We start from the raw sequence: 15,701 nt of genomic DNA, 5'->3' as shown, positions 1-15,701 counted from the left end.
CAGCAAGACGTGTGCCGGAGGTAGGGGCGTTGTCTCACAAGAGTCCCTACCTAATTTTCCATGAGGACAGAGCAGAACTCAGAACTCGTCAGCAGTTTCTTCCTAAGGTGGTGTCTGCGTTTCACATCAACCAACCTATTGTGGTTCCGGTTGTTACGGACACCTTGGCTATACTTTAAAGTCTTTGGATTTTGTGAGGGCTTTGAAGGTATATGTAAAGAGGACAGCTCATCACAGGAACTCAGACTCGCTGTTCGTTCTCTATGATCCCAATAAAAATGGGTGTCCTGCTTCAAAGCAGTCAATTGCACGCTGGATCAGGCTCACTATCCAGCATGCTTATTCCACGGCAGGCTTGCCGGTTTCAAAATCTGTACAGGCCCACTCTACTAGGTCAGTGGGTTCTTCTTGGGCAGCTGCCCGGGGTGTCTCGGCTTTACAGCTCTGCCGAGCAGCTACTTTGTCAGGTTCAAACACGTTTGCTAAGTTTTACAAGTTCGATACTTTGGCCTCTGAGGACCTTCAGTTTGGTCAATCAGTTCTGCAGGAACCTCAGCACTCTCCCAACCGGTTTGGGAGATTTGGTACTTCCCCATGGTACTAAATGGATTCCCAATATCCCCTAGGACGTCTGAGAAAATAGGATTTTAATTACCTACCGGTAAATCCTTTTCTCGTAGTCCGTAGGGGATACCGGGCGCCCGCCCAGTGCTTCGTTCTTCTTGCACTGTTATTTGGTTAAGTATTCTGGTTTGTTCAGCTGTTGTGGTTCATGTTTCAAGTTTAGTTAGTATGGCTTTCCTCTTGTTTTGTGTGTGCTGGTTCGTAATCTCACCACTTTCCTTATCTATCCTCTCAAAGTATGTCCGTCTCCTCAGGCACAGTTTCCTAGACTGAGTCTGGTAGGAGGGGCATAGAGGGAGGAGCCAGCGCACACTATCAATTTTGTTAAAGTGCCCATGGCTCCTAGTGGACCTATCTATACCCCATGGTACTAAATGGATTCCCAGTATCCCCTACGGACTACGAGAAAAGGATTTACCGGTAGGTAATTAAAATCCTATTTTTTCATACTTTTACATCCAGGTGGACTACAATTGGGAATAGTAACGTTGCCCAAAGCAATACAAGGGGACATGGGCCCTCATTCCGAGTTGTTCGCTCGCAAGGCTGATTTTAGTAGTATTGCACACGCTAAGCCGCCGCCTACTGGGAGTGAATCTTAGCTTCTTAAAATTGCGAACGAAAGATTCGCAATATTGCGATTACACATCTCGTAGCAGTTTCAGAGTAGCTTCAGACTTACTCGGCATCTGCGATCAGTTCAGTGCTTATCGTTCCTGGTTTGACGTCACAAACACACCCAGCGTTCGCCCAGACACTCCCCCGTTTCTCCGGCCACTCCTGCGTTTTTTCCGGAAACGGTAGCGTTTTTTCCCACACGCCCATAAAACGGCCTGTTTCCGCCCAGTAACACCCATTTCCTGTCAATCACACTACGATCGCCTGAGCGAAGAAAAAGCGGTGAGTAAAAATCCAAACTTCATAGCAAATTTACTTGGCGCAGTCGCAGTGCGGACATTGCGCATGCGCACTAAGCGGAAAAACGCTGCGATGCGAATTTTTTTTCCGAGCGAACGACTCGGAATGACCTCCATGGTACACTAATTGGGGTTCTACTTGCTGCACGGTAACACTTGACACACAAAAAAACCCATGAAAAACTCATGTTGACCTTTTTATGTGTCGACCATTTCTGTGTCAACCCTTTCAACAGGTTGACCTTTTGACCATGTCATCCTTGTGCATGTCAACCATTTGGTGTTGACCTGGACACTGTCAGCTTTTTAGCTGTGTATCTATTATGCTATAATCAGCTGCAAGTAGGGACGGCTGCACAAACCAGACAAAGGGGGAGATGTACTAAGCAGTCAAAAGAGTGGAGAAGTGAGCCAGTGGAGTAGTTGCCCATGACAACTAATCAGCTGCTCTGTATTATTTTAGCATGCAAATTATAAATGTTACTTCAGTGCTGATTGGTTGCCATGGGCAACTTCTCCAATGGGTCACTTCACTCTTTTCACTGCTTAATACATCTCCCCCTTACTACTTTATGCTAATGCCAGTATCCATATGGCTTCATGTGTGTATGGCAGCACCAACCACTGTTTTCCATACGCTGCAGCAATAATCTTCATTATCAGCGCTTACACCTACCCCTGTCTGAGAAAGACATCCCTTTGTCAAACGCATATCTCATATCAGCATGGAAGTCTGGCTACAAGCCATAGACACTCCCATGAGACTGATCTTTATCGTGCACTCACTGCCCTGTTGTCACCCCAAAACACCCATTTCACCGATGGAAAGATCCAGTCATGCCCAGAGTGGAATATCGTATCCAACAAAGTGCATATACAGTCTGTAATTGTGTTCTGTGCTGTATGCGCAATCTGCTGATAACCATAAGAAGCATCCGTGGTTAGTGCTGCGTCCAACTGGGAAACATTCCCTTTGTGTTCAACCCATGGTTGTAACATTTTGAAAGAGGGAATCTGTCCAATAAATGCTAAAATGTATCAAATATATTTCTCATAATAATAAAGAAACTTTGAAATCAACTCAATCAATCATGTATAAACAACACAAGAAGGAGTGGATCTCCCTATACAGTGAGGCTTAACATTCACATACAGTACTTCTTCAATCAGCCATTGATTATCTCATTACAATGGCACGTGTCAAAGGTATATTGGGCACCAAGTAAACAGTCAGTTCTTGAAGTTGATGTGTTGGATGCAGGAAAAATGGGCAAGCATAAGGATCTTTGCCAAGGGCAAAATTGTGATGGCTAGACGACTGGGCCACAGCATCTCCAAAACAGCAGGTCTTGGGGGCTGTTCCAAATATGCAGTGGTAAGTACCTAACAAAAGTGGTCCAAGGAAGGACAACCAGTGAACCAGTGACAGGGTTCATTGATGCATGTGAAGAGCGAAGGCTCTGTATAGCCACAGACCAGTCAGAGTGCCCATGCTGAACCCTGTCCACTGCTGAAAGCACCAACAAAGGGAATGTGGGTATCAGAATTGGACAATGGAGCAATGGAAGAAGTTGACCTGGTCTGATGAATCACACTTCTACAACATGTGGATGGCCAGGAGCATGTGCATTGTTTATCTGAGGAAGAGATGGCACCAGGATGCACTATGGGAAGAAGGCAAGTCAGCAGAGGCAGTGTGATGTTCTGGGAAATGTTCAGCTGGGAAACCTTTGGGTCCTTGCATTCATGAGGATATTACTTTGACATGTACCACCTACCTAAACATTGTTGCAGACCAAGTACATTGGTTAATGCCAATGGTGTTCCCTGATGGCAGTGGCCTCTTTCAGCAGGTTATTGTGCCTTTCCACACTGCAAAAATTGTTGAGGAACATGACAAAGAGTTCAAGGTATTGACTTTGCCTCCAAATTTCAATATATGGAATGTCCTGTAAAAAACAAGTCTGAACCATGAAGGCCACACCTCACAACTAACAGGACATAAAGGTGTTGGAGCAGGAGAGTGCTGCTGCGCATATTGGTTCCTACAGGGAGGCTTCATTCCCTAACCAAGATGGCCCCCAAACCTACTACTGCGCCTGTGTAGCACCATCTTGTCAATGTGGTAGAGCACCACAATGGGAGACGGACATCTTACAATTAACTCCAGGAGAAACCATGCGATCACTGCCAATACTGATAGAGAGAACTGCTATAGAGAGCCTGGTACCAGTACATTCGCACCACTACATAGATACAGTCATCGGCTGATGACGTGTATGCTCCACACAAGCTCCTCTCCATGCTACGTGTTTGTATACGCTTTTCTGGTGGGAGTACGGCAGTGACTTCTAATTGCTACTTCAATAAACCATCTCACTTGTTAAGAACAGTGTAACAAAAGTATCTGCTGCTAACATCTTGGTTCCAGATAACATATGACATCTTCAGAGCATGCTTGCCTACCTGACCCTCTCCATGAGGGAGAAAATGCTCTGTTCCTGGACTTTCCTGGTAATGTATGATTGCCATCACCTGTGGTGAGCTAGTTAATTGATAAGAAGGTGTTTCACCACAGGTGATGGCAATCATACATTACCAGGAAAGTCCAGGAACAGAGCATTTTCTCCCTCATGGAGAAGGTCAGGTAGGCAAGTATGCTTCAGAGGTCTTGTGGAGTTCATGCCTCTACAGGTCAGATCTATATTGTCTGCAGAAGGGGAAAAGGTGGACCTACACAATATTAGGCAGGTGGTTTTAATGTTATGCGTATATATACTGTAGAATGTTGAACTGTTGATGGATATGTACATGCATGACGTGGCTTTACTACCTTACATAAGTGCAAGGGAACTGGAATCCCTATTTAAAACTCAAAATGTATGTGCCACATGGACTTAGCACATGCCTTTGCAAGAGATTCAGCTTTCATTGCTGCTAGCAGGGTGCAATGCTGGGCCAATTAGGAGAGATTTGGGTTGGATGAGCATAAGGTGACCGGGTCTCTGCAATTAATTCAATAATTTTGTTGAAAAAAATCTTATTTTGATTTTATCTTTTGTAGATGATTTTCCCAGCTCTGGTATTTCTGGGTTTGAAGAAAAATGATTGCTGTGGATGTTGTGGTAATGAAAACTGTGGGAAGAGATTTGCGGTAAGCATAAATCAATATATTACATTACATACATAGTGGGTAATTCTGAGTTGATCGCAGCAGCAAGTTTGTTAGCAATTGGGCAAAACCATGTGCATTGCAGGTGGGGCAGATGTAACATGTGCAGAGAGAGTTAGATTTGGGTGGGTTATTTTATTTCTGTGCAGGGTAAATACTGGCTGCTTAATTTTTACACTGCAATTTAGATTTCAGTTTGAATATACCCCACCCAAATCTAACTCTCTCTGCACATGTTACATCTGCCCCCCCTGAGTGCACATGGTTTTGCCCAACTGCTAACAAAGTTGCTGCTGCGATCAACTCAGAATTAGGGGGGTAATTCCAAGTTGATCGCAGCAGGAAATTTTTAGCAGTTGGGCAAAACCATGTGCACTGCAGGGGGGGCAGATGTAACATGTGCAGAGAGAGTTAGATTTGGGTGGGTTATTTTGTTTCTGTGCAGGGTAAATACTGGCTGCTTTATTTTTACACTGCAATTTAGATTGCAAATTGAACACACCACACCCAAATCTAAAGGGCCCTACTCACTGGCCGACCCGCCGCCGAGCTGCCTGACGGCGGATACGGCCGACGAGCGACCCGGCGGCGGGGGGGCAGTGACGGGGGGAGTGAAGTTTCTTCACTCCCCCCGTCACGCGGCTGCATTGAAGTGCAGGCAAATATGGACGAGATCGTCCATATTGGCCTGCATGCACAGCCGACGGGAGACCAGCGATGAACGAGCGCGGGGCCGCGCATCGTTCATCGCTGGAGTCTCCACACTGAAAGATATGAACGAGTTCTCGTTCATTTATGAACGAGATCGTTCATATCTTTCTAAAAATCGGCCAGTGTGTAGGGCCTATTACTCTCTCTGCAAATGTTATATCTGCCCCCCCCCCCCCCCCCCCTGCAGTGCACATGGTTTTGCCCAACTGCTAAAAAATTTCCGGCTGCGATCAACTTGGAATTACCCCATAGGCCCATACTGTTAGTGTGCTCTCTGAGACAAACCCAATAATGTGTTTTCAGATTTCTTTCATGTATCTAGGTCATACAAAGATATGAAAATACCGGTTTAGATATTGTTAGTGGGGAATACAGTAGATACCAAAATACTGTACCTGTTATGTATTGAATGTTGCCATCAGTAACCATGGAATCCCAGTACCAGTGACGAGGCAGGGGAGGCAGAGCCTTTCCTGTCATACTCATGTATACGCCAGAGTTTTGACTATATAAGGGTATATTCAATTGAAGTCGGATCCATTCCGACATTCATTTGTCGGAATGGATCAGACCTGGGCTATTCAAAGCAATCTCAATTCGACTTTAAAAAAAGTCGAATTGAGATGCGGGCAGAGGGGGAGAGCCGCGGGCAGATGGGGAAAGCCGGAGGAGACGGTTGGGGCACAGGAGGAGAGCAGCGCCGGAGGAGACGGTTGGGGCACAGGAGGAGAGCAGCGGCGGAGGAGATGGTGGGGGCACAGGGGGAGAGCAGCGCCGGAGGAGACGGGAGAGCCGCGGGCACCGGGTGGACGCTGCAGTGAGCGGCGGCTGTGACATCCTCCGGCTACGCTGCCAGCTGTTGTAGCGCTGCGCTCCCGGCTCTCCCCCGTCTCCTCCTGCGGCTCTCCCGTCTCCTCCGGCGCTGCTCTCCCCCTGTGCCCCCACCGTCTCCTCCGGCGCTGCTCTCCCCCTGAGACCTCACCGTCTCCTCCGGCGCTGCTCTCCCCCTCTCCTCCACAGTCCCTCATCTCAGTCCGATATTTTTTAATGTCGGACTGAGATGGTCGGAAACGGGGCCAAATCCTGTCGAATTTGGCCCCGTTTCCCTCAAAAATACGTGAAACGGCAGCTATACCGCCGATTCACGTACTATTCGACAAGTCGAATTCCCCGACTTGTCGAATAAAAATGCTTGGGATTGAATAGGTTGAATCACGATTCGACCTTAAAAGTCAAAAACTGCTGTCTTTTTTCGACAGACGGCAGCTTTCGACACTTATTGAATATACCCCATAAAGTATATGAAAAATACAAAGAATTTATTATAAATATCTTCTTTCTATTATTCTAATAATTTTTTATTTTCATAACTCTGGTGTAAAAATTCTATGACAGGTAAAGCAGTGCCTCCCCTGCCTACCTTTGCCACATATCCCTGATGCACTGTAGAGGGGCAGATATAACATGTGCAGAGAGAGTTAGATTTGGGTGTGGTGTGTTCAAACTGAAATCTAAATTGCAGTGTAAAAATAAAGCAGCCAGTATTTACCCTGCACAGAAACAAAATAACCCACCCAAATCTAACTCTCTCTGCAAATGTTATATCTGCCACACCTGCAGTGCACATGGGGGGTCATTCCAAGTTGTTCGCTCGCTATCAGTTTTTAGCAGCCGTGCAAACGCTATGCCGCCGCCCAGTGGGAGTTTATTTTAGCTTAGCAGAAGTGCGAACGGTTGGATAGCAGAGCGGTTACAAATTTTTTTTGTGTAGTTTCAGAGTAGCTCAAAACCTAATCAGCGCTTACGATCACTTCAGACTATTCAGTTCCGGATTTGACGTCACAAACCCGCCCAGCGTTCGCCCAGTCACGCCTGCGTTTTTCCTGGCACGCCTGCTTTTTTCCGCACACTCCCTGAAAATGGTCAGTTGCCACCCAGAAACACCCACTTCATGTCAATCACTCTGCGGCAAAACCAGTGTAACTGAAATGCATCGCTAGACCCTGTTCAAAACTACATCATTCGTCGTGCCGGTACGTCGCGCATGCGCATTGCACCGCATACACATGCGCAGAACTGATGATTTTTAGCCTGTCTCTGCGCTGCGAACAAATTCAGCTAGGGATCATCTCGGAATGACCCCCATGGTTTTGCCCAACTGCTAACAAGTTACAGCGACAGAGACACCTACATCTTTGCATATGGGTGATATACTCATTTTGTTCCACGTACACAATGGGGGAGCAATTAAAGACGACTTGCACTCAGCACTGCATCAACCACTAGAGCTCTTGACTACAACCAAATAAGCAATTCGAAAAAATGAAGAATATAACATTTGGGAAAACTAGAAAAGTACAGTTCTCCAGGAAAAATGTTGTACCCTTGGTGAAATGGTCAGGGATTTTTCTAAGCTAAGCCAATGATTTACATCAATGTGTAGAAAAGGTTTTTATACCATAAGAAAACTCTTATTTACCATTTGGAAGTATCAGATCCATAAGCGTTTCTGTAATAAGTGCAAGGTGTGCAGTGCACACGGCCCCTTGGTCCAGGGAGCCCACACCTTGCACCCATTGTTATACTTACCCCTCTGGAGTCCCGGGGCTGCGGTCCTGTACTGCAGAAACAAATCACTTGGAAAATGGCCGCTGTGGCAATTTCCATGTGATTTGCGCATACACACTGGAGATGTCCCCTGGGAACAAGGTGTGGGTGCCATGTTCCCAAGGTGCCCTCTCCTCTCTTAAAACGCCCCTGACCAGATCAGTTTGTTGATGATACCTTATTCCATGGTATATTATTATTGTGCTGATGATGTAAGCTAAACATCACTGTTTTTTGCCTGATAAAGTCACAGTAAGACATAGGAGAGAAGATTGCATTTGTAAGGAGGCGCTATTAAGAGAAAAAAAAATAGTCTTCAATAAAAACTGTTTCAAAAATAAATACATAGATGAATAAAAACTCTTCCATTTAGAATGTAAGCTCTCACAAGCAGGGTCTTCAACCCTCATGTGCTTATACTTTGCTTACTTAAACCGTCTTCAACGGCTCCAAATCCCACGGTTTTCTGCCGCCCTGATACTTATGTCAGTGTCGTCTGCTGCTGTAGCTATGTTTATTTACCCTGTACGTGTCCTATATTGTCTTCAAGTTGCTGTTTTTGTTTTGATTATTTTGTTTATTAAATTAAAAGAAACAGCCAGTCAATTAAACTCCTCTGACATGCATGTAATGGTATTCCCGTTTTGTGTATGTTGTTGCAGATGTTTTCTTCCGTCATCTTTGCCGCCCTTGGTTTTGCTGGAGCTGCCTACAATTTCATCATCGCTGCACTGGCTATAACCAAAGGACCAAAATGTTATATAGCATCAATAGGCAGTGAACAGATTTGGGATTATCCTTTCACAGATGAGTATGTGTTTTGTGGTTAGCTTTCTATTTTTCATTCAGATTCTAAACTAAGATTCTACCCAAAAAAATTCTTAATAGACATTTTAACAAAAGCATTTTGCATTATGTTCAGTTATTTTATCTTATTTAATTGTATTTCTGCAGTGGGGTACACTGGTATTCCACAGGGAATAACATCGGGGTGTAGAGTAGGATCTTGATCCGAGGCACCAACAGGCTAAAAGCGTTGACTGTTCCCAGGATGCATAGCGGCGCCCCCTCTATATCCCCGCCTCCAGGCACTGGAGCTCAGTTTGTAAGTTGGCGCCCTGCAGGCAGGATCAGTAACAGGTGGGCTGCTCCAAGCAGCCCTGAAAAGAGCTTTTTTTTCTGAAGATTGAAGACTTCAAGGGTCACAGCATATAACTGACAAGTGCTGGATGTCAGTCTGTCATTAAATACTACGGCTCCATCACCTCCCCTGGCGGCGCTGTATACTCCAGTGTCCCTGGAGCTGCATATATCTTCTCCCTCATTCCCTTTGGCAGTGTTTGGCGCCATCACACTGCTCTGGGACTGCATGGGCTAAACCTCCTCTGTAAAGCTGCTTCTGTAGTCAGCGCTGTGCATTTGCAGGATACTTAAGTATTCTACATGTCTTTTGGCAGTGTTAGTTAAGAAATAGTGCATTGTGACAGGGTAATCTGGTACAAGTTACCTGTGATATACATCCAGTCTTTACTGTGCATTGTTATATCTAGTGACATATATAGCTTTACTCAGTATTACTTAGTATTGCTAGTCCAGTGCAGTTTTATTATTTGTCTTAACTTTTGCATTGTATATGTGACTGTGTGTGTGCATATAGCTGCTGTGTGATATCTACTCCGTGTATCTATCTCATAAGTGCTAACCCTATATTCTCTACCCTAGGGGTGCTAGTGGTTTGTTACCCCCAAAGTGTTTGTTGACAGAGTGTAAGTAATATATGTCGCACGTTTGGTGTAAACTGGTCCAGGCATTCCAGAGTTATGCTATCTGCTGAAAAACTCTGTGCTGCTGCCTCAACCCTAGGGGTGCTGGGGGTGTCTTACCCCCACTGTGTTTGTTCCCAGCTTGTAAGTCATATGTGTACCTAGTTTGGTGTAAATTGCTGCAGGCATTCCAGAGTTATGCTGTCTGCTGAAATACTCAGTGCTGCTGCCCCACCACTAAGGGTGCTAGGGGTGTCTTCCCCCCACAGTGTTTGTTCCCAGATTGTAAGGCATATGTGTACCAATTTTTGAGTACATTGCTCGTGCAATTCCAGAGTTATGATGTCTCCTGATATTCTCTGTGCTGCTGTCTGTCCCCCTAGGGGTGCTAGGGATTTCAAATTGTTTTAGTTGCCTCCGCCATGTTTTAATACGCTTGTATGTAAAATTTCACGATCTTCGCTTGTAAACTGTGGATTTGTATAGAAATACAATACAGTAGGACAGAATGACAAATTATCATTTTTATATATTAGATATATATAAAAAAATGAAAATATATTTTAATAAAATAAATAAAATTTCTATGCACATACGGAGCACCGCCATATTACACCTCTAGCACCATATTAAGTCCCTACAGTATTGCTCCTGACACAATATTGGGGGTGATTCCGAGTTGTTCGCTTGCTAGCTGCTTTTAGCAGCATTGCACACGCTAAGCCGCTGCCCTCTGGGAGTGTATCTTAGCTTAGCATAATAGCGAACGAAAGATTAGCAGAATTGCGAATAGAAAATTCTTAGCAGTTTCTGAGTAGCTCCAGACCTACTCACAAATAGCGATCAGTTCAGTCAGTTTCGTTACTGGTTTGACGTCACACACACGCCCAGCGTTCGCCCAGCCACTCCCCCGTTTCTCCAGACACTCCCGCGTTTTCCCCTGACACGCCTGCGTTTTCCGCACACTCCCAGAAAACTGTCAGTTTCCGCCCAAAAACACCCACTTCCTGTCAATCACACTCCGATCACTTCAACCATGAAAAATCTTCGTTCGGACGTGAGTAAATCTACTAAGTTTTGAGCTAAAATACTAACCGCATGCGCACTGCGAACCATGCACATGCGCAATTTTGCCTTAATCGCTTCGTCGCGAAAATCGGCAACGAGCGAACAACTCGGAATGACAGGGGGCGTGGCATTGCAGGAAAAGACGACCTTATACCCCAGTTTTGCAACCTGCACGCCCAGTCGTTGGCCACCACAGGAATAAAAATAATCGTGATTCATGCCCCTTACATTATCTGTCATTTTTCCTCATTATAGTAATGCCCAGTATACATTATGCCACATACTGCAATGGCCCTTAGACGTTATTTCACAAACAATAATGCCCATTACACAATATGCCACACACCGTGATGTGTCACGAACCGATCACTGCGGGTTCTGGGGTCTGTCCATTGCCGGCAGGGTTGCTCGCGGTGCTGTGCGGCCGTGTGGGGATGCGGTGTGGTCAGTGGCAGAGGTGATGCAGGTTCCGGGAGCCGGGAGTGCAGGGACTGAATGGCCAAAGGCACCGCTGTGTGTCTGCAGTATAGGAGGTGGCCATGTTGGAGACCAAATGAGCACTTGTGAAACACCTGTGAGTAAGTATTAGCCAATCCCATGCTTGTGCTGCTTTTAAGTAGGCTGGGATTATGTTACTCTGAGCTAGTGCTTTGTTGTATCTACTCTATGCCCTAGCTCTGTGCTCTCTCCGTGATATCCTGTGTGGTTCCAGTGGTCCTGATATCGCCTCCGCTTCCAGGTATCTGCCTGCAGCCTTCACCGCAAGAGATCCACCAGCTCCCTGCTATGCTGTCAGTTAATCGCTCTCCAAGTGGCAAACAAGTGGATTCCCGGAGTCCTGTGAGAGGTTTTCCTGTTCACTGACTGCCTGCTGTAATCACACAGTATGTGGAGGTTTCTACTTAATCCTGGTTCTCGTTCTCTTATCATCCAGTTTAACACATTCTTCACCATTGTTGTCTGCTGCAGCTACACAGTGGCCCTCATTCTGAGTTGTTCGCTCGCTAGCTGCTTTTAGCAGCATTACACACGCTAGGCCGCCGCCCTCTGGGAGTGTATCTTAGCATAGCAGAATAGCGAACGAAAGAGTAGCAGAATTGCTAATAAATAATTCTTTGCAGTTTCTGAGTAGCTCCGTACCTACTCAAAGATTGCGATCAGCTCAGTCCGTTTAGTTCCTGGTTTGACGTCACAAACACGCCCTGCGTTCGGCCAGCCACTCCCCTGTTTCTCCAGACACTCCCGCGTTTTTCCCTGACACGCCTGCGTTTTTTGCAAACGCCGGAAAAACGCTGAGTTACCACCCAGAAACGCCCCTTTCCTGTCAATCATTTACCGATCAGCAGTGCGACTGAAAAGAGCCGCAGAATCCACAGCAAATATGCTAAGTTTTTAGTTAAATAACTAAGCGCATGCGCCCTGCGTGCCTTGCGCATGCGCAGTTTGCAACAAATCGCAGCATAGCGAAAATCGGCAACGAGCGAACAACTCGGAATGACCCCCAGTGCTTCAAGTGTTATCTTCAACCTGCAAGTATTATTGTATCTTCATTGTTGCTTCATTCAAGGACAATTCAATACAGCCTTCCAGTTTAACCTTTAAGCTTCAGTACAAGTCTCTACAGTTATTCATTTATGTCTACAATATCCAGTTAACACTTACTACAGTTTGGCACCAATCATTGCTTAATTTGGACAATTCTTTATTTATTCTCCAGCCTGCTTAAACTCCGTTGTATGAACATTTGTTCAATGCATCTATAATACTGTTCCTGCTTATTATGCCAATCATTGCAGTACGTCAGTTTACATACTAATGATTGTCATTTAACTCATTATTGGAATTGTCCTTAATAAATATATGAAACAGAACTTTCTTCGTCCTCCCTGTTTTCGCCATACTCCAGCACTTACACCGTCGGTTGGTCCAGGGTTAACGGATTCACAAAAACAGTCGGCCCTGACATAATGCCCCTGACACATTATGCCACACATTGTAATGCCTGTGACACATTATGCCACGCATCGCAATGCCCTTTATACATTATCCTACACACTGCAATGCCCCTTGTCACGATCCGGGTATCTGGACGCCATTACTTGCCTTTTAGATGTCTCCTGAGGCTGGCTCAGCGTTCCAAGGCCGGATCTCATCAGTGTCTACATTCTGCATATCCCTCCTGTCACGCTGAGACGCTGTCTCTGTTTGAATCCTACATGGCGTCCCCCGTCTTCCGCGGCCTCTGCCGCCGTTCCTGTGTTATAGTTTGCAGGTTGTCAGAGTGGTGCTTCATGCCTGCCGCGGCCTCCGCTGTCATCCACGTGTCTCAGTATACAGTTGTCAATCTGGCGTCTCCTGTCCTCTTCGGCCGGCGCCGCCATTGCTGCTATGTTTCCACATGGTTTTCCAAACCAGCTTTCCCTCCAAGTACTAACATGGGCGCAGCCATGTTGGTTCCAGTCACATGTTCTTTCTCCACCAATCTGCTGCACTGTGGAATCTGCATGATTGGTCAGCCAATGCCTGCCCTGCAGCAGGTATAAGTATCCTGTGCCTGGGCCAGGAAATCGTCAGTGCTTTGTTTGTCAAACCTTGTTCCAGTCTCTCTCTCCTGTGGTTGTTTCTCCGGGTTCCAGCTCCTGTCTCCAGCATCCACTAAGAGACCCGCACCTGCCTTCCATCCTGCGGTGCAGCCTGACTCTGCAGTCCTCCGTGGCTGTTCCAGCTTCCAGCTATTAACCTATCTGCTTCCAGCAGTCAGCTTCCAGCAGATTCCAGCTTCCTTAAAGTGCCGGTGTTGTTCCAGTGGATCCCTACTTACCAGCAGTATCCACTAACCACCGGTAACCACTTTTCAACTCTTCTGTTTCCACGCTCCCTAGCATCTTACAGTATCCACTCCGTGTCTTCATCACCTGGCTGGTTCCATCCAGCATCCACTCCGTGTCTTCATCACCTGGCTAATTCCATTCAGCATCCACTCCGTGTCTTTACCATCTGGCTGGTTCCATCCAGTAACTACAACAGTTTATTCCAGTTACCAGCTTCATCTAATACACCTACTGGCGTGTTCCTCGGCTATCTCCACTACTACAGCCAGGCCTGGTAAGGTTATTCCATCAAAGGACTTTAACATCTGTTCCTCAACCTACCAGTGCTCTGTGATACCTTCTTTGGTTAAAGTGATCCAGGAACTGTATTATTTGCCACTGCTTTTTATCAACTGTGAATACTGTTGTTTCTGCACGGAGTCTGTTAATAAAACTTTTATTGACTTTTAAACCTGGTTGTCATGGTCACACCTTCGGGTAATCCTTCTACACTTACATGTCCAGGGGTCTGATTAAACCTCCAAAGTTTAAATTCATTTCAGCCCCTACAACTGAGGCTTCCTCCTGTCAGCCAAAACCCTCAGTTGTGACACCCCTGAGGCATTATAGCACATACAATGCCTGTGATACAGTATACCACACACCGCCATGCCTGTGACACATTATGACACACACCGCAATGCCCGTTATACATTATGCCAGACACTGCAATACCCCTGAGACATTATACCACAATGCCCGTGATATAGTATACCACACACTTTAATGCCTGTGACACATGACACACACCGCAATGCCCATTATACCTTATGCCACACACTGCAATGCTCGTCATACATTATGCCACACACTGCAATTTTCCTGAGACATTATACCACATACCATAATGCCCGTGATATAATATACCACACACCGTAATGCCTGTGACACATTATGACACACACCGCAATGTCTGTGACACATTATGACACACACTGCAATGTCCGTGATACATTATGCCACACACCGCAATGCCCATTACACATTAAGCCCTACAGTAGGGCTTCTAATTACTTTTCTCTGACGTCCTAGTGGATGCTGGGGACTCCGTAAGGACCATGGGGAATAGCGGCTCCGCAGGAGACTGGGCACAAAAGTAAAGCTTTAGAACTACCTGGTGTGCACTGGCTCCTCCCCCTATGACCCTCCTCCAAGCCCCAGTCAGATTTTTGTGCCCGAACGAGAAGGGTGCACACTAGGTGGCTCTCCTGAGCTGCTTAGTGAAAAGTTTAGTTTTAGGTTTTTTATGTTCAGTGAGACCTGCTGGCAACAGGCTCACTGCATCGAGGGACTAAGGGGAGAAGAAGCGAACTCACCTGCGTGCAGAGTGGATTGGGCTTCTTAGGCTACTGGACATTAGCTCCAGAGGGACCAATCACAGGCCCAGCCATGGATAGGTCCCAGAGCCGCGCCGCCGGCCCCCTTACAGAGCCAGAAGAGGTCCGGAAAATCGGCGGCAGAAGACGTCCTGTCTTCAACAAGGTAGCGCACAGCACTGCAGCTGTGCGCCATTGCTCTCAGCACACTTCACACTCCGGTCACTGAGGGTGCAGGGCGCTAGGGGGGGGGCGCCCTGAGACGCAATAAAAACACCTTGGATGGCAAAAAAAAAAAAAAATGCATCACATATAGCTCCTGGGCTATATGGATGAATTTAACCCCTGCCAGAATACACAGAAAAACGGGAGATAAGGCCGCCGAGAAGGGGGCGGAGCCTATCTCCTCAGCACACTGGCGCCATTTTCCCTCACAGCTCCGTTGGAGGGAAGCTCCCTGGCTCTCCCCTGCAGTCACTACACTACAGAAAGGGTTAAAAAAGAGAGGGGGGCACTAATTACGCGCAGTATTAAAAACGCAGCAGCTATAAGGGGAAAAACACTTATATAAGGTTATCCCTGTATATATATATAGCGCTCTGGTGTGTGCTGGCAAACTCTCCCTCTGTCTCCCCAAAGGGCTAGTGGGGTCC

The 15,701-nt window shown here is 46.3% G+C and overlaps 1 protein-coding gene across 1 annotated transcript in view; it reads left to right on the top strand.

Moving 5' to 3' along the window:
• Positions 1-15,701, top strand: part of LOC134909251 (transmembrane 4 L6 family member 4-like) — a 119,047-nt gene that overhangs the window by 52,478 nt on the left and 50,868 nt on the right. Inside the window, exons 2-3 of the mRNA XM_063915946.1 lie at positions 4,606-4,695; positions 8,694-8,842. Coding sequence (XP_063772016.1) covers positions 4,606-4,695; positions 8,694-8,842 — 239 coding nt within the window. The remainder of the gene's footprint in view (positions 1-4,605; positions 4,696-8,693; positions 8,843-15,701) is intronic.

This window comes from Pseudophryne corroboree, chromosome 4 (genome assembly GCF_028390025.1).
Source record: "Pseudophryne corroboree isolate aPseCor3 chromosome 4, aPseCor3.hap2, whole genome shotgun sequence".
Taxonomy (NCBI): Eukaryota; Metazoa; Chordata; class Amphibia; order Anura; family Myobatrachidae; genus Pseudophryne; species Pseudophryne corroboree.
The sequence above is the reverse complement of the archived record's forward strand: the minus strand, read 5'-3'. Positions and strand labels throughout refer to the sequence as shown.